The 24,467-nt window shown below is 54.4% G+C and overlaps 1 protein-coding gene across 7 annotated transcripts in view; it reads right to left on the reverse strand.

Moving 5' to 3' along the window:
• DGKZ (diacylglycerol kinase zeta) overlaps positions 1 to 24,467 on the reverse strand; it is a 43,105-nt gene that overhangs the window by 12,638 nt on the left and 6,000 nt on the right. For 2 of the 7 annotated variants that reach the window (XM_078433431.2, XM_078433430.2), the window contains exon 1: positions 18,311 to 18,729. The exons of 1 other annotated variant lie outside the window; for it this stretch is intronic. In XM_078433431.2, the coding sequence (XP_078289557.1) occupies positions 18,311 to 18,471 (161 nt within the window). In that variant the 5' untranslated portion in view covers positions 18,472 to 18,729. Of the gene's footprint in view, positions 1 to 24; positions 4,466 to 5,305; positions 5,479 to 18,310; positions 18,730 to 20,578; positions 20,770 to 24,467 lie in introns of those variants that run through there. 4 more of the 7 variants (XM_078433427.2, XM_078433432.2, XM_078433426.2 and 1 more) reach the window with 4 other exon arrangements.

A 24,467-nucleotide genomic window follows, 5' to 3' on the forward strand; every position in this document is an offset into this window, starting at 1 on the left:
CCTGCCGGCCGCAGCTATACCTACGCAAGCAGGGCACTCCAGGTCTGGGGTCCCGCTGACTTGCGCCGTAGGGCTACCTGACGCCTGCGGGACAGCGGGCGCACACGAGCAGGCATCACAGGGCCAGCTGTGGTGCCTGAGGCTCTTCGACCCCCAGAGCCAGGGTGTTGGCCTGGGGGCCACTGCTGGCTGAGGCGCCGGTAGTAACCGTGCAGGCCCCAGAGGGCACGGTCGTACACCGCGTCGGCGGGGAGCAGGTGGGAGGAGGCACGGCGGCGACGGCGCAGGTAGCGAGGCACAGGCAGCAGGGTGCCCCGGTGTGAGGAGGGGCCTGGTCTCCTGGTGCCTGGCTGGGTGGCACTCAACGGTGCAGCTGTCACGTCTTCCTCCCGAGCTGCCTCCTCCTCCTCATTCGTGCCCATAAGCCCAGCCAACAGCAGAGGCGTGCCCAGAAGCTGCGCCCCAACAGCAGCAGGCTGTGGGGCGGGCACCTCATCCACGAGGAAGCGGGGGTTGCAGGCAGGGGGCACGGTGCTGGAGCGCCGGCGGCTGGTGCCCCGGGTCCCCACCCCACAGCTCAGGAGGCAGCCGTGGAGCTGCGCGCTGGAGCGGCGCCGCTGGAGCAGCGAGGAGGAGGCCTGCCCGGCAGGGGAGCGGCGTCGGACCTTGCCTGTGGGCAGCCCCACGCAGCCGGGCCGCCGCTGCCCCTCCCCAGGGCCTGGCGCCTTCCTCTGGAAGTGTCTCCTAAAGAAGGTCTCCATGGCAGGGGCAGGTGGATGGCTGTTGGGCAGAGATCGGGAGCATCAGGAGCTCGGTCAGGCCGTGGCCCATCCTGTGCCTGGGAGCCCAGTCACAGCCTCAGCCCTCTGAGCAGAGAAGGGACACAGGGAGGAAGCGGGAGGATCCGTGGCCTCTGACCCCCATAAACGGGGTGTTTGAAGGTAGCACAGAATCCTCAAGGGAGCCCACGTTTACCACTGTTGGAAGCACTGGCGCTCTCCCCAGTTATACCCTATGCTGCTCCCGCAGTAATGGGTACAAGGGGCTTCCAGCTACCCATGTGGCTCCCCTGTCCAGGCACCATAATCCACAAAGCCCTGGCCTCTGCCTCCCTCGCCTGAGGCTGATGGAAAAGAAAAAATGGGAGCTGGAAGTCTGCAGTCCTGGGTTCCAGTTTGCAGTCAGCCTCTATGGACTGAGGAACAAAGGATAAGCCTCGTCTTTTCCTCTCACTGGGCCTTTGTTTGGCTACCAACTCAGGGCAGGTTTTAGCTTTCGGTGTCCCCTCCTAGGACACAGCACAAACTAAGCTATGGTAATAAAATGAGGCGCTCTGAAAAGAAACCCATGGGGCATCTGGGTGGCTCAGTTGGTTGGGCATCCAACTCTTGATTTCGGCTCAGGTCGTGATCTCATAGTTCACGGGATCGAGCCCCACATTGCAGTACTGCCCGTGAGGAGCCTACTTGGGATTTTCTCTTTCCCTTTCTCTCCGCCCCTCCCCCACTCGCGCTCACCTTTGCACTCTCTCTAAATAAACAAACATTAACAAAAAAAAAAAAAGAAAAAAAAGGAAAGGAAAGGAAAGAAACCCAGTCTAGATAAGACCCCCAGACTCTCAGCCCCAAGTCATGGGGTCAGGCTCAGAGTGGCACTAGAAATGGAGAGGATCTGATTTAGGGATCATAAGGGCCCTGGGGAACAAGGCCCTCAGAACTGGAAGGGGGCTGCACAGGGGGAAAGCCACTCCAGTCCTCACCCAGGGGGACTTTGTATGGGGAGCAAAGAGAGGCCCGAGCCAAGAGAAAAGCCTTCTGGGTGGGTTCTGGGTGTGCATCTCTGTCTCTGGGGGGCTAAAAGAACTTTATTGGTACTAGACTGCTCTGTGTTACCCTTCTGGAAAGGCCTAGTATGGACCTCCCAGTGTGGGAAAGTACCAGGTGACAGGTGCTGTCTGAAAACCCTTCCAGCCCTGCGCTCAAGGGAGGCTGTGAACTGCACCTTGACCTAGGAGCCAATACTAGAAGCTCCAACTCTCGGCCCCAGAGCTCTCTCCTGCAGGAGGCAGAACCCATGGGGCCCATCCTCACTCAAACCATCCTTTCCTTGACCTGTTCTGAACATGTGCCCAGCTTCCCTCACCAGCTCACCTACTCCCGGCTGCCCCTTCTTCACCGGCTACTGGTATTTCTACATCCTCAGCTCTTCCTGGTAAGCTGGGGCACGGGGGATGCCTCCAGAATGCCCAGGGATGCCTGTGCCCCGCCATCAGGTGACCTCCTGGGCCCTGGTAGCCACAGAGAGGTCTGAGTCACAGCCATGGGACATCTGCCTGCTGAGGGCCCAGCAGAAGTCACACGTGGTGGGTGACAGCCTTGGACAAATGACGGTAGATGATAGGTGGAGGACCGGGCCGCATGTCTACTGCCCATTCCTCCCACCGCCCACACACCCACTCTTTAATTTGCTACCATCCTGTGAGTGCAGCAAGCCTGAAGCCCTGGATGGGGGCAGATATTAGGGGAGAGGCAGATGGGGCCAAGATGTCCAAGCTCCTGTGATCAGTGAGCAGCTGAGGCAGCGTGCCTGGTGAAGCAATGTTTGAGACTGCCTGGCTCTTGGTCTCTGCCTGCTCCAGCCCCCAGCCTCTGCAGGTGACAGGGAGAAGGGCAGGAGTTAAGCTCTGAGGGCAGGAGAACGGGAGTGGACAGAGAGCTCTTGGCTTCCTACTAAAATCAGCATCAACACAGCTAACATTTACTGAGTGCCCACCGTGCGCTAGGCACTCTGCTAAGCCCTTTACAAACACACGTATCATTTTATAAACCACAGCAACATGAAAGGACAGGTACAGCATCATGCCGTGTTCCTGATGGGAAACTGAGGCACAAGGCGGTAACCTGCCCAAAGTCTACAGCCAGTCAACGGGGGGCCAATGATGGAACCCAAGTCTACCTGAAGGCAAAGCCCATATCCCAGAGCCGTAGTGGAGAGCAGCGTCTTTCCTTTTGGGCCACGAGGCTGGGACTAAAGTGAGATGGTGTAGGGAAGGGAGCCCTAATAAGAGCAACAAAGGCCCCAGGGTGGTCAGGAGCAGAACTAGGACTTGAACCCAGGTCTGCCTGACTCGGGTCTGCTCTGCACCCGGGAAGAGAAGCCTGAAGGCCCAGCTGCCCACTGCTGCCTGGGCACTGGCTTGCCAGCACTCCCCCAGGGTGTCAGCTTTCCCCGCCCGTCTGGTCAGGCTGCCCTGTGACAGCTGCCCAGCCTGGAGGAGATTAGTCACCCGGACACACCGCCTGATGCTAGTGTCACCCAGAAAACAAAAGGCCGCAGTCAGTAGGGGGAGGTGTTCCAGGCACTCTGCGGGTAGTGAGGAGGTCTGGGCCCTGCCTGCTGCCCCAGACCCACACTGACAAGAGGGGCCAGGAGGCAGAGGTTGCCTCACGACATGTTCCAGCCCACACACTTCCGGGCAGCCCCAAGTTCAACTGTCCGGGAGTCTCATCAGCTGCCTGGTGGTGCGGTCACTGCAAGGGAGGAGCAAGACAGGCGAGGCGAGCCAGGCCAGTGTTCTGTGACCACGTGCAAAGCTGTCCCCACACGGGCCTCAGTTTCCTTGTCTGTCTGAGGAGGCTACGAGGCTGGCCGAACTGACATTTTATGACAAGTTGTCCTGCAAAGCACCCATGCCTCTATGTTCCCAAAGCCCCCTCCCTGCAGGGCCCGTGCTTCCTGCTCCTGTGGTCTCCATAGAAACCTCTGTCCTCTGGTCAGCAGTAGCTTGACTCCTGACTTCCTATCTCTGCTGAGGTTTCTCCTGGTCCAGTCAGAAGCTCGGCCTGGCCTCAGGCCTGTCCCCGCCTTTCCCCACAGCTCAGCTCTGAGCGGCACTGTCTTCTCACCTCATGCTCTGTCATCTTCTACATACCACACAGTACGTGTAAAGGTCACTGGAAGAAGCCCACAGCAGAGCAAAATGGCTGCCCCTCAGCTTTCTGGTGGGGAGCCTGAGCGGAGCTTGTCACACCCAAAGGGGTGGGATGGGAAAGGACTCAAGGGCTCCACGAACCTCCAGCTGGCTGTTGAGAGCCTAGGGAGGACAAAGGATGCTACAGGAGAGACACTCATGGTGGCATCTGGCCTTGTGCCCTTGACGAATAGCAGCGAGTGTGGCTGTGGGCAGCTGCCAGGGGGTGAGCAGGCATGAGCGTCCCAGCTTCACTGGCTACTGGCTAGAAAGAACCGGACTCCTGGCCTCTCAGCCCAGACCATCTCACACCTTGTGCTAGTTAGTTTCCAGTGGAAAAGCCCAAGGGCTTGGGAATCCCGCGTCTGCCATTGCTTTCCCGGGTGGGTCAACTAAACTTTCTGATCCTCAATTTTCTCATCTGTAAAATGGGGATGATACCAACTAGTTCAGAAGGCTGGCATAAGGCAGATTCTGAAGAGACGATGGTGTAAAGCACCTGACATACCTGGCAGAGTAGGGGCATGGCAGGGCCTACACCCACAGCAGACGCAGGGCATGCAGATCATGCCATCTCCCGGAGTTTGTCTCTGCCCATGGCGGGAGTGGGAACCCAGAAAGGGAAGCAGGAGAACCCAGGGTGGCCACCACCCGCTGCATGAAGAACAGAGCCCGGCAGCCAGAGCCACCTGGGTAACTGCTCATGCTGGAAGAAATGCCCTCTGCCCCTGGTAGCAACCAGGCCTGGTTCCTAGAGGTGCTCACACAGGACACCCCATGGGATTCAGCCAGGGTTCCCACTCCCAGCTGTGAGCAGGGCTCCACGTGCCCCTTTCCTCAGGGAAGGCTCAGAATGGTGCTCGGTGGCCCCACTTCCAAGTAGCTGCAGGGCAAGGACCTGGAGGCCGCCTCCCAGGGGGCTAGTGGTCAGAAGCCACCTCTGGCTGCTCTGCTCTCACAGCCCGGATGGTCAGAGGGAAGGAGCTGGAGACAGCTGGGGGCCGGTAAGGGAGGGTCTCAGCTCTCCCAAGGTCCTTACTTGCTAAGAGGAGCCCGCTCAAAACAAAACAAAACAAACGCGCAGCAGGGAGCAGGTGGGCCAGGGTTGCACGGTAAAGGAGGCCAGCAGGCCAGTAATGTTTACTTCACCAGGGTCTGGTGGCGGCAGGAGCCCAGCCTACCCTTTCCCTTCCCTTCCCTTTTCCATCAGCTTCAGAGTCTCATCCAGGAATGGTGGTGCCAGGGCCGACCCTGATCTGCTCCTCCCCAGACCCACCCAGACAGATACAGGAAGGAGGAAGCAGAAGGCAAGGGTTGGGGGCAGTCCCCTTTGACCTGATCTGGAAGGCAGGGTGGCAGGCGGGTGGTGGGTGAGCGGGTGGGGCCTGGGGTCCCTGTAGGCAGGCGAGTCCAGGCTCTGGCTCCAGCTCCAGGCTGCTGGCCTCTGGCTGAGCAAGTCCTAGTTTGGAGAGCAAGCCGCTGTGGCTGCTCCTCTGCCCCCTCCCCCTCGTCACCCTCCCCCTGTAGCCTGAGACAGCCGTTATGAAAATAACCCGATTGGTAACCAACTGCACTTCCTCTCCCAGCGGCCGCTCCAGGCCCTGCAGCAAGCAGGCGGCCTGTGGGCGGGCAGGCACACACGCACCAGTCCTGCCTCCTGGCTTCTCTTCCCAAAGTCCCCAGAGCCAGGCTGAGCAATAGCCCAGTAGCCTCCTCTCCACCTGGCACTCGGTAGAGCACACACAGCGCCTGCCTTGACTCCTGGAGAAGATCTGGGAAGACAGAAGTGGGGGGGAGGGTAGGTTTCCTTTGGGAAGGAAAGGAGGACACCTAATGTCCTCTCATACTCCCTGGACAGGTGTTCTGGGGTCTGGGGAAAGACAGCTAATCACTGGCTCCAGTCAAAATAACCACAAAAACAAATATCTGTTGAGTCTTTGACAACTTACAAAGCACTTTCTCACAGGCACTTTCAGGCAGAGGGTTTATAATTCTCCTGCATAGGCAGCATTACTGTCCCAGCTAAACCAACAGGGCACCTGAGGTTCCTGGAGGCCTGTGACTACCCAAGCTCAGAAGTGGCTGAGCTGGGACTCTCAATCCTGCATCTCCCAGCCCTGCTGAGGGGGCCTGGCAGAACTGCCCTGGCGTGTGTCCAGGAGAGGTCAGCCCACGTCACACCCATTCTGGCCAGAATGCCACCCCTCTCCCAGCTTACACTCCTGGCTTCTCTAGGGTCTAGAGTGGCAGCTCTCAAACTCCCTGGCCCCGGGACCCCTTTACACTCTTAAAAATTACTGAAGATCCCCAAAAGGTTTGGTTTATGGGGGTTAGAACTATTACTACTTACCAATATTAGAAATTAAAACTGAGAAATTTTAAAAATATTAACTCATCTAAAAACAATAAACCCATTGTAATGTTAACATAAATAACATACTTTTAATTTCTTTTAATATTTTATTTATTTTTGAGAGAGAGACAGAGTACAAGTGGGGGAGAGGCAGAGAGAGAGGGAGACACAGAATCCAAAGCAGGCTCCAAGCTCTAAGCTATCAGCACAGAGCCCGACGTGGGGCTCGAACTCACGAACTGGGAGATCATGACCTGAGGCGAAGATGGACACCTAACTGACTGAGCCACCAAGCCACCCCAACATATTTTTATTAAAAAAAAAAAAAAAGGAAAAGCTAGAAGAGGGGCACTGTTTTAATTTCTGCTAATCTCTTTAATTTCTGGTTTAACAGAAGACAGCTGGATTCTCATATCTGCCTCTGCAGTCAATCTGTCATGGTATGTTGTTTTGGTTGAGTATATGAAGAAAATTCTGCCTCACACTGACATGCAGTTAGAAAGGGAAGAGTATTTTAATAGCCTTTTCAGGCAATTATGGATGTTCTTTGCTACTATATCAAAATATGACAGGTGGTAGTTTCTTAAAGGTTAGTGGCTATTGGAATCTGAAACCCTATCAATGAACTTTTCACTGGTCTATCTTGCATTTTGAATTTTGTAACAGGAAGCATTGGAAAATATATTTTACTGAGTTATGCAGACGTTCCAAATTTTGACACGTTTCCTTATACAAAATCAAGAAATCACACTTGCTAACATCACTACTGGTCTCATCAGTAAAGTCCTAGGAAGCTGTCGGGCTCTAGACAGTGGATACAAGATTTCTAATTTTTGCTTTCCAAAGGCTCAAATTTTATCATTAGCAACAGATCCTGATAATGTTTTTGAAGTGACAAGCTCACTACATTCATTTTTGAGAAAATGTCTGTCAAATACCCAAGTCTGAAGAGTTTTTTGGTCAGGTGTCAAGTAAAGAGGAAGAGAGGGAGCACGAGCAGGGGAAGGGCAGACAGAGGGAGAGAGAGAATCCCAAGCAGGCTCCGTGCTGTCGGCCAGCATGGAGCCTGCTGCATGCGGGTCTCGAACTTAACAAACCGTGAGATCATGACCTGAGCCAAAAGCAAGAGTTGGACACTTAATGGCCTGAACCACCCAGATGCCCTTATAATGGTGTTTCTTAAAAACTGTAACTAGTACAGCTCGCAACTCAGCAGCAAAACAGCTTTTTTTTTTTAAATTTTTTTTAACGTTTTTATTTATTTTTGAGACAGAGAGAGACAGAGCACGAACGGGGGAGGGGCAGAGAGAGAGGGAGACACAGAATCCGAAGCAGGCTCCAGGCTCTGAGCCATCAGCCCAGAGCCCGACGCGGGGCTCGAACTCACGGACCGCGAGATCGTGACCCGAGCTGAAGTCGGACGCTTAACCGACTGAGCCACCCAGGCGCCCCGCAGAACAGCTTTTCCAGACAACCATCGTAGTCCAGTTCGCAGCAAAAGTGCCTTAACGTACACTTCACATTTCTTCACACGGAATATTTAAAGATGTATACCGAAGGATCTGGGTGTTATAAAATAAATACTTCCTACTGCATTTGTTGTTGTTGTTGTGAGTGTGAAGAATACAATGGCTTCCAGTTCACGTCCGGGCCGTGCCTTGGTTTGTGCCAAAGTTCCAGCCACTTTACGCTGCCATTGCTTTTGCACCATCAGTACAAACATCAACGGGGTGAAAAAGGCATGAACCAGAGCGGCTCTGAAAGTATTATTATGCAAACAGTTTTGACCTCACCAATCCTCTGGAAGGGTTTAGGGCGTCCCCAGGACCATACTGTGGGAACCACTGGTTCAGAATGAAGTCCAAATCCTCAGGCCTAGCAAATGTGGCTTCTGCTGTATGGCACTAACTCAGCCTCCTACGCCCTGACACAAACCCTTGGGCTCTAACCAAGCCAACCTATATTCTGTGTCCCCCAGTCTGGCTGTGCCCGAGCTCACTGCTGTGAGCTGCTGCCCGGAATGCTGGCCCCTTCCCACCTTATATCAAAATCCCACCTGCTCACAGCTGCCCCAGCCAAGAATTCATTACTCCCACTGGTAACTTCACACTTCTTATTTGGCTTTGCTGCCACTGGACCTGGAAGCCCTAATTCTTTCAAATCCACATGTCTCGTTCCTCTCACCCACCAGGCCACAAGTTCGTGGGGGCCAGGGGCCAGGTCTAGTGCATCTGGGCATGCCCAGCACAGTGCCTGGCCGGGAGTCCAGTGTTTACCCCTGATCAGCTTAGGAGGAAGGAAAAGGGAATTCCGTGGGGGAGGGGTGAGAGCCATAAGGGAAGAGAAGGGCTTCCTCTGCCTCGGGTACCGCACCCAAGGCCTGACCACAAGGCCCGGGCTGGCCCAGGCCACTTCTCTTTGTTGGGCGCAACGGGATGGCAACAGCCTTTTTTCAGCAGCTACCTTCCCTTCCTCCGGGGGACCTAAAGAGCGACAGCCGAGGCCCCTTTCTGGGCTAGGCACCACTGCCCACTCCATGCTCTCCATGGCTTTGCTTACGAAACCTGGACAGCAGGACTGGCCAACATGAGGGAGGTGGGCAAGGAGGGGAGAGGAACGACTCAGGTGCTTGGGAGCTGGGCTCGGGCTCTAGCTCCGAGCTCCTCGCTAAAGCTCCTCAGTCTCTCTTTCACGTCCCAAGTCCTGTCTCAGGGTCGGGCTCCTGGCAAGCTCTGGAGAAACGTCTGTGGAATCAATGACTGATCCATTCCGGGAGGGCCACCCCCCTCAAGCCGTCCTCCCACAGGTACCACAGCTCATTCTAGAGTGTCCACTTGCTCCTGATTGGCCGTCCACTCTCAGCTGGGCAAAATGCAAGCCCTGGGCCTGGCACTCAAATGGCTTCTCAGCCTCCTCTCCCATCTCTCCTGTACTTTTTACATTTTATTTGACAGATACATAACTCATTCTGTGCCAGGTACCGTTCTAAGCATTTTACAAATATAAACCCATTGAACTTCATAAAAATGAACAGTATTATTATCTCCTTTTTACAGGTGAGGAAACTGAGGCACAAAGAGATGAGATAACTTGCCTGTGGTCAAACAGGCTGCTGCTAGTAAGTGGCAGAGCTGGGATTCCAACTCGGACTCTGCTCTAGGGCCATTCTTGAAATCCCTCTCTCTACGTCTAGTAGGTCTCTTTGTGGCTGTGCATTTGGCACCCAGCAGTCTATCTGGAATACCACTCCCCTCTGCTGCTTAGTGACCTTTCTCATCTTTTTCCTCTTGTCTTTTCACAGTTGGCTCAGACATGGGCTCTGGTGGAAAGTTCCTCCCAGCCCCCTCTCCCGGGGGGTTAGCAGCTCCCACGCTCAGGCCCTCTCTCAGTTATTCTCGGCCATCAGCGCTAGTCTGCAAATCTGTTTCCCCCTCACCCCCCAAACTGTGAGCTCCTGGGACTATGAACTGCTCATAATTGCATCCCCAGGGTCTAGAAGTGCAGGACGTGGTTTGATGAGTGAATGAAGAAAAAGGGAATGGTCCAGGCTCAGTCTCATGGATTAAACTGAGAGCAAAGGGTTTCAGGCACAGCGACCCAGAGGCTGGCCAGCTCCTGAGGCCTTCTTGCCAGCACTGGGTGGGGGAGTTGCTGGTTTGGGCTGAGCTTTTGTGTCTTAGAGGCACACACTGAAACTGATCCCAGATGGGATTGCTGATATGTCTCCCAGTCTCCCCGCTGGCCCCCAAGTCCTTCTTCCCTCGTGACTGGTCCATCTTGTTGCCTTCTCCTATATCTGTAGCAGGTCCCCATTCCCCATCTGCCAGAGCAGCATTATGCCTTATCCCTCATTCAAAATTTAACTCCCTCTCTGAGCTTTCTGTCTGTGTTGCTCCCTCCTCCGCCCCCTAGAAGATCTCAGAATCAGCTGTCAGCCCCAGCACCCCCTCGCCCCCTGCCCTGCTTCCATGCACCACACAGAGGGGTTTTTTCCTGCCTTTGAGGCAGATACTGTGTCTAAAATCTCTTTGAGAGGTTGCAGGAGACAGAACTTTTGCGAGGGTTTATAGACTCAAAAGTCCAGAGGGGTTCTGCATGTGACCAGCTAGAGGACCTCAAGTCAAGTCTCTTACCGTGTCTGAGCCTCAATTTCCTCATCTGATAAATGGGGATAAAATGCACCTTGTCTTCCTCATGGGAGCTTGAAAGCTTGTTCATTGTAACCAGTTTTTCAGTTGACCAAAACTTTAAAGAAAGGAAATAACTCCAGAGGCCTAAAAATTAAGACAACCACTTTGGGGCATAACTTGGCAACCACTATCTAAGTGGAAGATAACACCACTCTGTAACCACACGCTGGTAGACCGAACACACAAGGAGCTGTGTACTCGAATAGTCTCTGAAGGATTGCTTGCAATGGCAAAAATACTGCCAACAACCTAAATGTCCATCAGGAGGGTACCGGGCAAACAGCTTGCCATACAGTTACAAAAAGGAATAGTATATAGGAATCAAAATGGGTTCATCAGAGCTCATGTTTCAAAATGGTTAAATCTCCAAAACAACCTGGAGAGAAAAACCTAAATTCAGAATATGTACAGCATACCATTTAAATCAAGTGCAAAACTACACAAAACAGTACTATATGTTGCTGTGGATAAATGCCTATGCAGGAAAAATGTTTAAAAGACACGAGAATACAAACATCAAAAAAAAATCAGGATTGTGGTTTCCTCTGAGGAGGGAGACATGGGGCTCCCATCTCTGTCTAAAGTAAACATGGCACAGTGATAAGATTTCACCGAACTAAGTGGTAGGTGCTATGCTATTCTGTGTACTTTTTTAAAAATTTATTTTGAGAGAGACAGAGAGAGAGTGAGAGAGAGAGAGGGAGGGAGGGGGAGAAGGGGAGAGGGGGAGAGGGGGAGAGGGGGGAGAGAGAGGGGGGATGGAGGGAAGGAGGGAGAGAGAGAGAAAGAGAGAATGAATATCCCAAGTAGGCTGCTCACTGACAGCACTGAGCCCAATGCAGGGCTTGAACTCACGACCATGAGATCATGACCCAAGCTGAAACCAAGAGTCAGATGCTTAACTGACTGAGCCACCCAGGTGCCCCTTTTCTAACTGTAAAATAATTTGTACTTTTTAAAAGATTTTAAAATAATTTCTTAATAGAATAAATTAAAAAAATTTTTTTAATGTTTATTTAATTTTGAGAGAGAGAAAGAGACAGAGTGTGAGCAGAGGAGGGGCATACAGAGAGGGAGACACAGAATCCAAAGCAGGCTCTGGGCTGAGCTGTCAGCACAGAGCCCAATGTGGTGCTCAAACCCATGAACTGTGAGATCATGACCTCAGCCAAAGTCAGACACTTAACCAACTGAGCCACCCAGGTGCCCCTAGAATAATTTTTTTTTCATGTTTATCTATTTTTGGGGGAGAGAAAGAGTGAGCAGGGGAGGGGCAGAGAGAGAGAGGAGACAGAGAACCCCAAGCAGGCTCCACACTGCCAGCACAGAGCCTGACACAGGGCTCGAACCCACGAACCATGAGATTGTAACCTGAGCCAAAATCAAGACTCAGATGCTTAACCGACTGAGCCCTCTGGGTGCCCCGAGTTTTAAAATAATTTCTAAAAAAAAGACAGCTCTCTCAGGTCACCCTGGGTCTTCCATGTATGGGTCTCAACAGTGGCATGGAACCCCAGCTGTGTCCTTTTCACTGTCTCATGGTAGGAACCCCATGTCTGTGGGGCCGGAAGGTCTCCCCCCAGAGGATGTCTTCCAGAGGAGGGTGAGCGGGTGGCAGGTTGTGTCAGTGGGGTGTCTGTGTGGGCTGGGGAGCAGGAACCAGCTTGCTCCCTTTCACAACCACCCCCGCCTTAGTAAAATGTCAGCAAGCTGGGGAAGGGGGGGCGGAGAGCCAGGCAAGCTGTTAACCCGCGAGATGCTGATGCCGGGGCGTGGGTGGTGCAGGCCCAGGCTCCCAGACAGCTATTTTGGCATGTGCTGTGATCGGGCTCAGCCCTGGCAGGGGAGAGGCCTCTACGTGGGAGCTCTGGACTGGCACTGTGCCAGGCGCAAGGGGGAGGAGGTCTCTGAAAGGGAGGGAGAGGGCTCTGGGGCCCTTCTCTCTTCAGACCTCTCACCGTGAGATGCTGAGTACAAATGAGACCCAGCGCACTGTGCTCTCTTCCCTAGCACCTCTCCCCAGGCCACAGGCCACAGGCCACCCAGTGACCTCAGGGCAATATCAAGGGTTCCTTTGAAAATGTCTCGAGCCTTCTGCAACCTGCATTTTGAAAGCAAGATAAAAGATCACAGACTTGCCCCTCCACTCCACACCCAGCCAGGAAGCACATGACAATCTGCTTTTACAACCCGTTCTCCCTCATACTCCCATAGTCCCATTACCAAGGGTCCTCCCACCCAGCCTTGAAGCTAGGGTCCTGGTGGCAGTTCTCCCTTGGGGTCTAGGAGAAGAACATCTCATGGGTCTCACTCCACTCCCATACCAGACAAAAATCTCTTAATCTCACAGAGCGCTCAAACCCCTTTATAGGCTCTACCAGTTTGGAGATGGGAAAATAAAACAGAAGAAAACAGTGCTAGTAGGTAGGGTGGCCTATGTTGTGAAAAGACCCAGCGGGAGCTGTGTGATACCGGGCCAGGCCTCTGACCTCTCTGAGCCTTTGTTTCTGATCTGTAAAATGGGAATAAAGCCAACCACACGAGTGTTGCAAGGATTACACGAACCGGATAGATTTACAGGCTTCGGGCATCTGTTAACTCTGCCGAAGATGAGTTGGTGCATCACTCACCTGGATGCAGGGGAGGGTAGGGGAGGGTGGGAGTGCTCCTGTCCTCAGCTTCCCCCTCTTCTCCCTCAGCCACGGAGCCCTGGACCTCACTCAAGCCTGATCTCCATCACCTAACCAAGTCCCTGGTGTCTCAACTGAGGAAGGGGGCAAAAAACAAAGATCGATAATGACAGACTGCTCCTCAAGGGCATCTGGTCACTGCTCTGTCCACTCTTCCCATTCAGAACTGCCTTCCAAGGCTCACACCTGTGACTAGAATGCCAGGCGGGTCCCATGTTGAGAACTATGGAGGCAGTTCTGATACCTAAGGGTATCAGGGGCTCCACAAAGGAAACTGAGGAAGCAGTCCTGGGGAGCAAGAAATGAGTGCTTGGTAGCACCCAGAGGTGCACCCACTAATCTCGCCCAGGAACGAGGAGAGCTGGTGAGCCTAGAGGCAGGTGCTCCCTCTTCTCATCTACACTGCCTCCCATGCTGACGTACAGAACTGCTCAGGTGGCAGTGGCAGCCTCCAGAAGGAGAGGCAGAGGGGGAAGGGAGGAGGGCAGGTTGGAAGGCACCAGAGGAGGATTCCGCAGAAAGCAAGGAAGACTGTGGGGTCCTGAGCTGTGGTACAAATTGACATGATCCTGGGGTTAGGGGACCAGTGTTGGAGTCCCAGGTAACCCCTAGCTATCCGTGAGACTCTGGCCCAGTCAAGGCCACATCGCCAGGCCTCAAACTTTAGGGAGAGGGAGGGGTTGGGCCAGGTGATGTGAAAGCTCCCGCCTAGCCTGCCCTCTGCCTCATTCTGATTGGCTCGGCCCTGGCAGCCAGAGTGGCAGGTAACTCGCCAGTAGGAGGTATCCGTAGGTCCACCCAAAGCAGGTGTTTGGTACAAGTGGACTAGCTGGAAGGAGAATCTCCCCTCCCACCACCCTCTCCACAATGGTAGCTGTCGCCCCCCTGTGTCGCTATAGAAATACTGCAAGGACAAGTTGCCCATCAGCTTCTGGACCTTAAAATTCTCTCTTGCCTTCATAGGGATATAGGGACCCAACCCCTGCTTCACCTAGAGCCCAGCACAGGCCAAGCCTCAGGGCCGATATGCCCACTCACTTCCTCCTCTGCTTGGGGGATGACTGGTGAATTCTGGAGAGGTCTCCAGGAAGCTGAGGAGAGTCTGATTCTTTTTCCCCTACCTCCAGCTGCCCAGGGCTTAGGCTTTCTTTGACTAGGGTCACTCAGTCCTTTCTCTGTCCTTGCCTGGGAGGACACCCACTCTCCTGTTCTGCCAGCTGGGTGGCTCTGTATCCTGAGATTTGACCTTTTGGGAATATGGCAGGAGACAAAATGACAAGAGTCGCCCAACCCTTCCCCCGACCTGTAAGCCAGAGAGACTCTGGTGGGTGTGTGGCAGCGGAGGAAGACTGTGAGAGTCCTGTCCTGGTTCCCAACCTCAGATGGATCCACAATGGCACACAATGTTGCATGGTGGGTGGGCAGAATGGGGTGAACTGATGCACAGCTCAGCCACTGGGGTCCCTTCTCAAGCTGGTAGGAACCCAGGGACCCTAGCTTGCACCTGGTCCTCTGGACACCTGGGCCACTCCCAGCATCAGCCTAAGACAAACAACTCAAAGAGGTTCCTTTGCTCCCAGATATCCTGGTGCCACAGACAGGGGTTCTCGCCTCTGCATGAGGCATCCCTCAACATGTGCCTCCCCAACCACTGCAAAATCAACCCAAACTCCAGCTCAGGCACCCCAATGGGCACCCTCTACCAGTCTGGACTTCCGGACCATGCGGCATCACCTCTGAATGGGACCTATTGTTTCAAACTTGTTCCACAGGTGCGTTTCCTGCCCTCTGGGAACGAATGACATTGGCAGAGCCAATGATCAGGCTCCCAGGGGCTCTGTAGGCCCAGGCTCCTTTACGTCTAGGTGTGTGAAGTGCCAGGTAATTTCTGATGCCCCTGGGGTGCAAAACCAGTTAATCCACAAGCTGCGTGACCTGCCTTGGGTCAGGCTGCTGGGACCGAGCCAGAGGATAAGTGAGTCCTCTCTCCAGGTGGGCCATGAGGAGGAGACAGAGTCACCTTCCCTCTCACTTCTGACTGACCCCCCCCCCCCCCCGCCCTTAGGCCAATAGGATCTGAAGGGTAAGAACAGAGGGAAGAAAACCCATATGCCCTGGGATTTGGGCAGGACCTATAACCTCCTCTTCCAGGAGGGGCTGATGGTTCCCAGCAAGGACCCATAAGGTGGGATGGAGCTTGGGAGGATCATGGCCTAGCTTTTTGTCTTACTGCGCTGAAAGAAAAGGGATTCTTACTGCTCCCCAGGTTTCAAGAGGGTGAAGCCAGTTGTAGGGGTCTCAGATGGGCTTCAAGGACAAGCCTCTTTAAGGAAGATGCAAAAGAGGCTGTCATTCAGAGACCGTTGTACCTGACCAGATCAGCAATGATGAACACGCGGCCCATATACCACCACTACCCCTCCCAAGCCCACAGCAGAGCGCCGATTATAGAACTCAACCAATGAGCCAAGATCCGAATGCAGAATTCCCAACCCAGCTTTAGCAGTCACCAGCAATCTGTTATCCTCGGTCCTCCCTTCTAGCCACTGACAATTCACTTACCAGGTCCCTCAGCCCCAAGCTCTAAGGTGTGTACTGGATGGAAGGGGAACAGGATAGGGTGAATGCAGAGGGCGGAAACCCAGTGAGCAGCACGAGAGCCTGGCTAAGGATGAGCACGGAGCCTAGGGAAAAGACGGGGACGCTGGCTTCAGCTGGGGCACCGGGACCTTTACCCGAGATGGGCAACCAGCGAACATGGCTGGACCAAATAAAAAACATTAAAGGGGCAGTGCCCAAGGCAAGTGCACTATTCCCAATGTTTGCCCCCCTCCCTCCAATCAAAGCAAGGGGTGGGGGTCAGCCTCAGTGGGCATCTGATTCTCGGGAGTTCCCAGGACTATCAGGGAGGTCTTTTCCTCCACTGCCCTCTCCCTGACTCTACTTGGTTTTCCAAATACATTAATTTCTGAATGCCCCAGTGCCCCCAGCACAGTGCTACTATGCAGAGACACTCCTTACATGCTTCCCGAGGTGCTGTTTGATTTCCTTCTTATTAAGCAGCCTATCAGATCACTTACCATCCCCAGAGTGATGTAATACTGTGGTTCTCAAACTTGGTCGCACGTTAGAAACACTTGGGAAGCTTTAAAAAACACCCAGGCCCAACCTCCAGACCTGATGAGTCAGGCGTGCTAAGGATAAGATCTAGGAATCTGAATTTCCTAAAGCTCCCTAGGTCATTGTGATGTTTTGTTCAGGAACCTGGTATAGAGAAAGGGTTCTGGACTAGAGTTACAACTCTATCTCTGCCTCTTACTTGCTATGTGACTCTAGGCAAACTACTTATCTCCTTAAGCTCGTGTTTTTCCTCATCTATAAAAATGGAAAAATAACACCTGTTCTGCTTATGTCAGAGAATTATGTAAAGTATTTGTTGATTTTCTTGCTTCTTGTTCTTCCTCCTGAATGTGCCTGAAGTTCACCTCTACATGCACAAACCTGTGCCCTTCAGAACCGGCACAGCCACAGGTCACAAGAGCTCAATGCTTGGTACCCTGTGGGCAGGGACAGGAAGCCTCTGGTGGAGCCCCTCCCTCCCCCTCCGGAGCCTGCGAAAACTGGAGACTACATCCTGCAGAGCTGGGTGTAAACTGCTCCATCTTGCAGGGCTGTGGGTGACAAAACAGAGGTACGAGAAGCCTTGCTCCCTGCCCTGTTTTATATGACATTGAAGCCTGTGTGGCTTCACAAGAGCCCACAGAGCTCCATCTGCCAGTGTGAGAATCCTGATCTCTGGGTGTGCTTGGTGACACAGATACAAGGAACAGAGCCCTGGCCAGGGTAAGGCTGGCAGAGGGCATAGGTCAGCATTACAGGGACGCCAACCCGCACAATAGGAGAAAACTGTCCACATTATTGGTGGGTAAAGTCTACCCCGGGAAGGATCAGGGCAAAGCTCAGAGAGGGGGTTGTGCTGAATGCCTTGAAGCCTGGGCAACCAAAGAAAAGTGAGAGGGAGGCCTTGGGCAGGCTCCAAGGGATCAGAGTCCAGCCTGAGTTGGCTCTGGGGTCCTTAGCTAATTGGCTGCAAGTTCCCCAGCCACTGGAGAAGGGCAGGAGTCAGTTAAGAAAAAGCCCAGGGAGCCAGGTGGGATACTCATGGGGCCCCACCACCTTCCCTCACCTTACACCAGGGCTGCATGGCTGGAAGCGGCTCCAAGCCAACACTGGTACACATGCCATGAGCTGCCTGCACTCAATCTTTCCACACCCCTCCCCAGCTCCTCACCAGAGTCCTGGTCAAAGCCCTGTCCCAGGCTTTGCTGATGACATTTGGTGTGCCAGTGGAGGGGGCAGGCTGGGGCTTGAACAGCCAGCGCACGTTCCAGACTGCAGCCCACCCCATCCCTTTCCCAGCAAGGGCTGGAAGCGGGTAGGGGGAGAGATGCCTACTGCCTAGCAGAGGTAGAGACTGGGGTCTCTCCACCAACTAAGAGCAATATAGAACACAGGTGGCCAGGCACCCCCCAATCCCAGGGAGAGGCTTAAAGTGATGAGCAATTAGCTCAGTAACCAGCGCTCTGGGACAGCCATGTGTTGTGACAGTATCAACAGAGGCCATGTTCTGCAAATGTCATGCAGTGATGGTAGGCAAACGGCCCCACCGAGGCCCGGGGGGCGGAGGGGAGGAGGGTGATGGCGTGACCCCCACCTCACTGTGGCCAGGAGGCTCAGAGGGGGCCCTGTTCTCTTCAGTGCCAAGAAGGGGTGAGTGGCCAGCCACGAGGGCCCTACCTGCTGGTGCCAAGGGGCTTAGGTGCTTCTCTCTCCCTGCAGGCAAGGTGGAAGCTGACCCTGCCTCGGTACCACAGAGGAGGCACGCTAAGCTGCCGGTGCCTGGGAAAGACCTCCGTGCGGTGCCAGTGCCGGGACGCTGAGGGATGACCCCGACGCGGAGCCAACCCAAGGCAGCCCGTACCGCCGGTGCCCGGGGAAGACCTCCACTCGGTGTCAGTCCCGAGACGGCCGAGGGACGCCTGCCGGTGCCAGGAGCGGTATCCGCCCGCTACCGCGGTGCCCACCCCGCCGCCGCCGCCGCGCTCACCTGTGCCCGAAGAGCCGCAGCCCTGGGAAGCGCCGCTTGTTGAGGCGCCGTGGCGCCTTGTCCGGCTCGGGACCGGCGTCGCGCTCGGAGCCGCTGGACGAGGCGGAGGCCGACTCCGAGTCGCTGCTCCGGGCCTCGGGGCTGCCGTCCCGCGGCTCCATCCGGCCCTAGCCCCGGCCGGCGGCGGGCCCGCGGGAGACGCCCATGCCGGGCGGGCGGCCGGGGCTCAGCACGCCGGCTCCGCGCCGCCTGCCGCGGCCATGGCGCGCCCTCGTTCCGCCCGCCCCGCGCCGCGCGCCCCCGCGTCCCACGCCCAGGTGCCCGGGAAGCGGCCGCCGCGGCTCCAGGAAGTGCCGCCAGCCGCGGCCGCAGGACCCCGCATAGCTGGCCGGGCCGCTGCCTGCCCGTCGCCGAGCACGCCCCCTCGGCTGCGCGGCGGCACCGGCTCGCGGCGCCCTCTGCCGGCCACCGGCCGCGCCGCAACCTGCCTCGGTGGGGGCGGGGCCAGGAAGGGGCGGGGGCACGGGGGCCCCGCCTCCCCATCCCCCCCGCCTCCCCATCCCCTGGCTGGTCCGCCTGGATCCCACATTATCTCCTCCGGCCTGACACGCCCGCGCTGAGCGCAGCCAGACGCACACGATCTTTTCCTCCCCGTAGCTCCTCCCCGAACAACCTACATAGTCACAAGTGAACACTCGCGAGGGCAGCTGTCACCCCCCCCCCTTCCCTCCCACAGCCACACCGGTATAGACACCTCTCTTGCACCCCCTGTGCCCACTCACAACCACTCATACCGTCTCCACACTTACCCCCTTGGCTCTCCCAAATCACACCCCCCAGGAACAGAAGTCACACAGTGCTCCCCATACACAGAACAAACACGCCTCTCACACACACTTAGGCTCACTCATTACTTAAGCTAACACTTCCCACCCCAGCCTCTCACACTCAGATATATATACCAAGGACCAAAGTCACTTCGTGACCCTGGCACACACCAGCAAAGAACATACACGTTTCTCATACAAGTTAATCTCTCCTCAGCTATTCACAGTTGTTTCCAACCCTTTCACACATTCCTAACACAGTGTTCTCCCAACACAATACCCAGTGGGTCCTGTAGATCTCTGACACTACAGGAGTCACCTGCACACTTCTTACACACTCATACACACATACACACAAGGACCACACTCTCATTCACCAACATGCACACCCACAGAGGACGTACACATCTTTCTCCTACTCACGAATACCCCCCTAGGACAACAGTTACACGTTGCCACATCCCTCTTATACACACATCACTCACCCAGAAATATGCCTTGCAAACACACCCCCAAAGGCAACAGAGATTGTCCCCCTCTAGAGACGAGGAAAGCAGTTGGAACCAGAGCAGTCAACTGGGGTGGCACAACCAGCACACGTGCTTGGGAATCAACGGCTGGGGCAGCTTCTGACAGTCCCCACAGGGCTGACAAGGGGAGGCCAGGAACCCGGAGATCACGGTCCTCTTCCTCCCAAACTGTGTCACCCCGATGCCCACATCAGTTGCCCGCTGTTTCTGTTAGCACTCCTTTTGCAAAGCCACATCCTGTGTCACCTTCACTTTCACCCTCTTCTCTGGGGTTCTGGCAGCCCATTTTCCAGCCTTAACCAGCCACATATAACCAATGCTCGGGGCAAACCTGTGGTTTTGAGAAACAACCAGTGCCCAGAAGCTCAGAACCTTCTTCCAGTGTCCTTCAAGGTTCCTGTAGGCCCGGAGAAAGTGTGACCAGGGAGGTGGGGGTACCAGCCCTCCAGCCAGCACAGGTGCCAGGGTGGCCAGGAGGAGGGCAGTGAAATCCCCAAATGGGTCTGACACTGTCCTCCTGGGGTGTATGGTTCCCTCTGAGGATGTTTCCCAATGGTTCTGACCCCAAGCTCTGACAGTGTCAGACCGGAGGCAGCTGAAGACCCCACGGAGTTTGCACACAGCGTTACAACACCCAACGCCACATTCCTGTGGGGGCTGTGCTTCCCAGATCCTCCTGTTACTAGCTCGCTCAACTCTTAGCCTCCCACCACACTGCCTCCCAGCAATTCAAACATCAGAACTCCCCTCACCCTGTCAAGAACACTTTGCCCTTTGCTGAGCCTCTGCAGAGCCGCTGGACAACGGGTGGGTAACCTCACTTTTGCCACCCCCCCCCCCCACCACAGATAAAGGACTCAGAGAGGGCCAGACATTGCTATGCCCATTCCCGGGCCACCTCGAGTACCTACTGTGTCTGGGGGGCCTCTGCTGGGATCTGTGGCACGTCCCAGGAACGGTAGCGCCACATCTGCCTCAGTGCCCCCGGCCGTTCCCTTTCTTCTGTCCCCAGCGCCTCCGCGGGGCCCAGAGCTGTGGCCTCATCGCAGCCTCCCCCGGTTCTGTGGCCAGCCCCCAGTACGCTCATCCTGCCCGGCGACTCTCTTCCTCTTTCGGCACTTCCTGATTTGGGGGGGGGGGCCCTGCGAGAGGCCAGCGGGCTGCCCCAGAAGAGGACCACAGGCCTTGTAGGCGCCTTCCGCTGACTGGGGCAGGAGAATGGCTGGGAAGAGAGGCTGCATGGGAGGGCAAGAGGCAGGCAGGTGAGGACAAGTCCAGCCCAGCTGCCAGGAGACAGCCGGAGTCAGAGGCCGCCTGGCTTGCCTGGGCTGGAACCCGAACCTCAACCTCAGTCTGGCCTTCCTCTCCATTCAGCCTCTCGGATCGTCACCATTTGGTCCTGCTAAGATCTCTTCATCACAACTATGAGGCTACATGGCGGGCAGTGCCTAGCCCCTACACACCTCTCTCTCCTTAACACCTCTGTCAGCATCAGACCGGGGGTGGGCACACGGGACAGCGGTGGAGTGAGAAAAGTAACCAGAACAGAGTCAGAAGATGTGGGCTCATGGTCCGTTCCTGTCATTTACTGAATCAGATCAGAGAGGGCTACTTCTCTGAGTCACGTTAAATCCTTTCTGGAGTAAGGTGGGATAGAAACAGAAAAACTGATGAATATATATCTCGGAGCTTTTCTGGGCCTCAGTGTTCTCATCTGTGAGATGGAAGGGGGGCAATAGTAATAACTGGGCCCATGGAGTTTGGTGGGGATTAGATAAGAGGTAAAGGGTTTACAAATTAATTCACTCAGTGAATATTTATTGAGTATCTTCTATGCATCGAGCACTATATCAGACCATATAGCAGTGAGCAAGGAAACAGGCTTCTAACCTCACAGAGCTTAGATTCTAGTGGGGAAGACATGTAGGAAACAAATAATACATGACATAATGTTGGGTGTGCTATATAGAAAAAAGAAGCCAAAGTGAAGGGGAAAGAATTTGATGAGGAAAGAGTTTGGTCTCCTGCTTAGGTAGGAAATCAGGGAAGGCCTCTCTGAGGAGGTGACATTTGGGAACAGACCTAAATGAATCGAGAGAGCAGACGACGTGACTATCTGGGAGAACAGCATTCTGGGTGGAAGGAACAGAAACAGCAAAGGCCCTGAGTAAGGAATGTACTTGATGTGCCTGAAGGATAGCAACCAGGCCTGCTGGACTTTGAGGCCATTGGGAAGATTTAGTAAATAAATAGTAAGGAATACACTTACTTTTTATCGTTAAAGTTGGTTCTGGGATGGAAATCGTCTCTTCCTCAAGCATTATTTAATCACACTGCTCTATCACACTCTTTAATCACACTGCTCTTTAATCACACTGTTCTTGAGCTTTCTATGTGTTTGTTACCCCAGAAAGGCTGTAAATTTCTCGAGGACAGAAAGGGTGTCAGTTCAGTTCAGTTCAATCACTATTTACGCTACAGAACTTGAAGACACAGGAATGCACACAACGCCATCCCAGCTCTGGGAAACCTCCATCTGGTGCTGTAGTGACCTCATGACTGGAACATATTTCTCAATAAATATTTATTTAATAAATCATGCCATATCATGAATAATTAATACTCAGCATTGATAAAATAATAGCTAATATTTCTTGGACATTTCTGTGCCAGAAACCTCTGAACCCTTGTACCAAACTTATCCTCCTGTTATTTTCCTCCTGTTACAGATGGGGAAACCAAGGCACAGAGCTACCAAGCTCATCTGTCCAAGGTCATCCAGCTGGTAAGTGGTAGAATTAAGAAGCTCACCCCAGAGTCTGTATCCTTAAATAAGACATCCCATTGCCTCTCTGGGGTTGAGACATAGCCGGATGATTACTCTGAGGCTTGGCACCCCCTTTTTCCAGCAGCTCTCCCTCGAACCCATCATCTCGGAATCCCTCAAGGCAGGTCCTGTATGCTGTGGCCCATCAGAGACACTGCCAGCCAGGTCAAGGCCTATTCTAGAAGGAGGCTGTTGCAGGGCCATGTCATGTCCTCCTCTCCCAGGGATTTTGCAAGTAGCTCGAGCAGTTAAACAGAGGAAATGGGGCTGGGCTTGTTTTTAGTCTGAGGCTTCTGGCAGACCTGGAACAGCGGAGAGCAGGAAATGTGACTCTTGAGGGGAAGCAGGACAGGCTGGAGGCTCTGAGAGGCAGAGCAATCCTGACTGGGAGACCAGGATCCCCTTGGACTTGTGCTCCTCCAAGCTCAATACTTCCCAGGCGGGCTGGAGAGGACGAGGCTGGAAGGGACAGGTGCACAGTGCTGGGGAGGATGCCCTTGGCAGTTGCTAGGACAACATGTGCCAGCATTGGGGAGCTGGGGACCCCTCAGAATCCACCCAGATACACACAGGAAGAGGAATCTGGGTAAGAAAATTATTCTGGGCTTTGTTGAGGCCCCAGAGGGTGAGGTGTTCTACTTTCAGTGGCCTGGATGAGCAACTGGGAGCTGGGGAAAAGAAATGTACCAGGGCACGAAATGCTCTACCCACGATCTGGACAGCCTCTGCTCTCAAAACCAGCCAAGCCAGCCTCCTTGGCCTGACCTTCGAGGCTCCTTATGCTCTGGTTCCTTCCTTTTTTGCCTCTTTGTCCAGGCTTTCCCTGTGGAGACTTTCTCTCAGCTCACACCACGCTGGTGCCTGCCTCCCAGTAGGTGCTCAATAAACATTGCTTCTCTCTTTTTTTCACACTTCTTTTAACATGCCACCCTCACCCTTGCCAATCCATTCTGCCTATGGTGCTCTCCTTGCCCTGTCTGCCCGTAATGCTTGACCAATCAAAATCTCCATCCTTCAAAACCCAAGCCCAAGAAGCACAAGTGGGAAGGTGAAAAGAGCCCCAGACACAGAATCCACTGGTTCAAACTCCAGCCCTTGCTGTGTGACCCTGGGTGAGTCACGTAACATCTCTAGGTTGGACCAGATGATTTCTAAAATCTCGTCTGCTCTGATTCATTTGAATCTCCTTCCCAACCTCCAGGTTTTTACTTATCCATTCATATGACAAATATTTTATAAACACCCAAGTCTCGAATGCTGCCCCAGGGCCAGCATTCCCACCCCACTGATTTATCTCTGACACTCACTTCTGTTCCCAAGAACATTCCTATGTCATGCGACCTTGTGTGCACGTCAGTCTTGTCTCCTTGCAAAATTCTTGGACCCTATGCTGCTCCTAGGTCGGTGCTGGGTGCACAGTATGTGTGCTCAGTAACTTCCCGTGGAAGTGAGGAGAGGAAGCTGAGCAGAGGGAGGGAGATGGGCTTCCTGTTTGCACTAGTGGCTGTGGTGAGGCACAGGGAATTTTTTGAATCTAAATCCCTCCTCAGCAGCTAAGCCTATTGTCCAGGTACCTGCTGAGGGCCTTGGGAGCAGCCCAGAGCCCAAAATACCTGCTGCTCCCTGGCCTCTGCCCAGGTGCTGGGCCTCTGCCCCCACAGAGGAGACTGATGTACCTGAGTGGGGCTGCAGGTTGCCCCTGGCTAGTGACAGATGGAACTTTGATTAGACCCCTTCTGGGCAGGCTCATTAAAGCGGTGTGCAGGAAGAAATCTGGAGGAGGGGCTGGGTTCCTCTCCCCCTGGGGCAAGAGAGCTGTGGGTATAGGACTGGCACTCTGCAGTCAAGGGTGGTCCCTCAAACCACGATCTCTCTCGGAAATTGTCCTTTGGCACACCCCAGGTCCCCAGGCTGGAGGTGAGAGGAGCTTGGGTGGTTCTTCCATTATTCTGGGTCAGCTGCATCTGCCCTAA

The sequence above is a fragment of the Panthera onca genome, chromosome D1, assembly GCF_046562875.1.
Source record: "Panthera onca isolate mPanOnc1 chromosome D1, mPanOnc1 haplotype 2, whole genome shotgun sequence".
NCBI classification, from domain to species: domain Eukaryota; kingdom Metazoa; phylum Chordata; class Mammalia; order Carnivora; family Felidae; genus Panthera; species Panthera onca.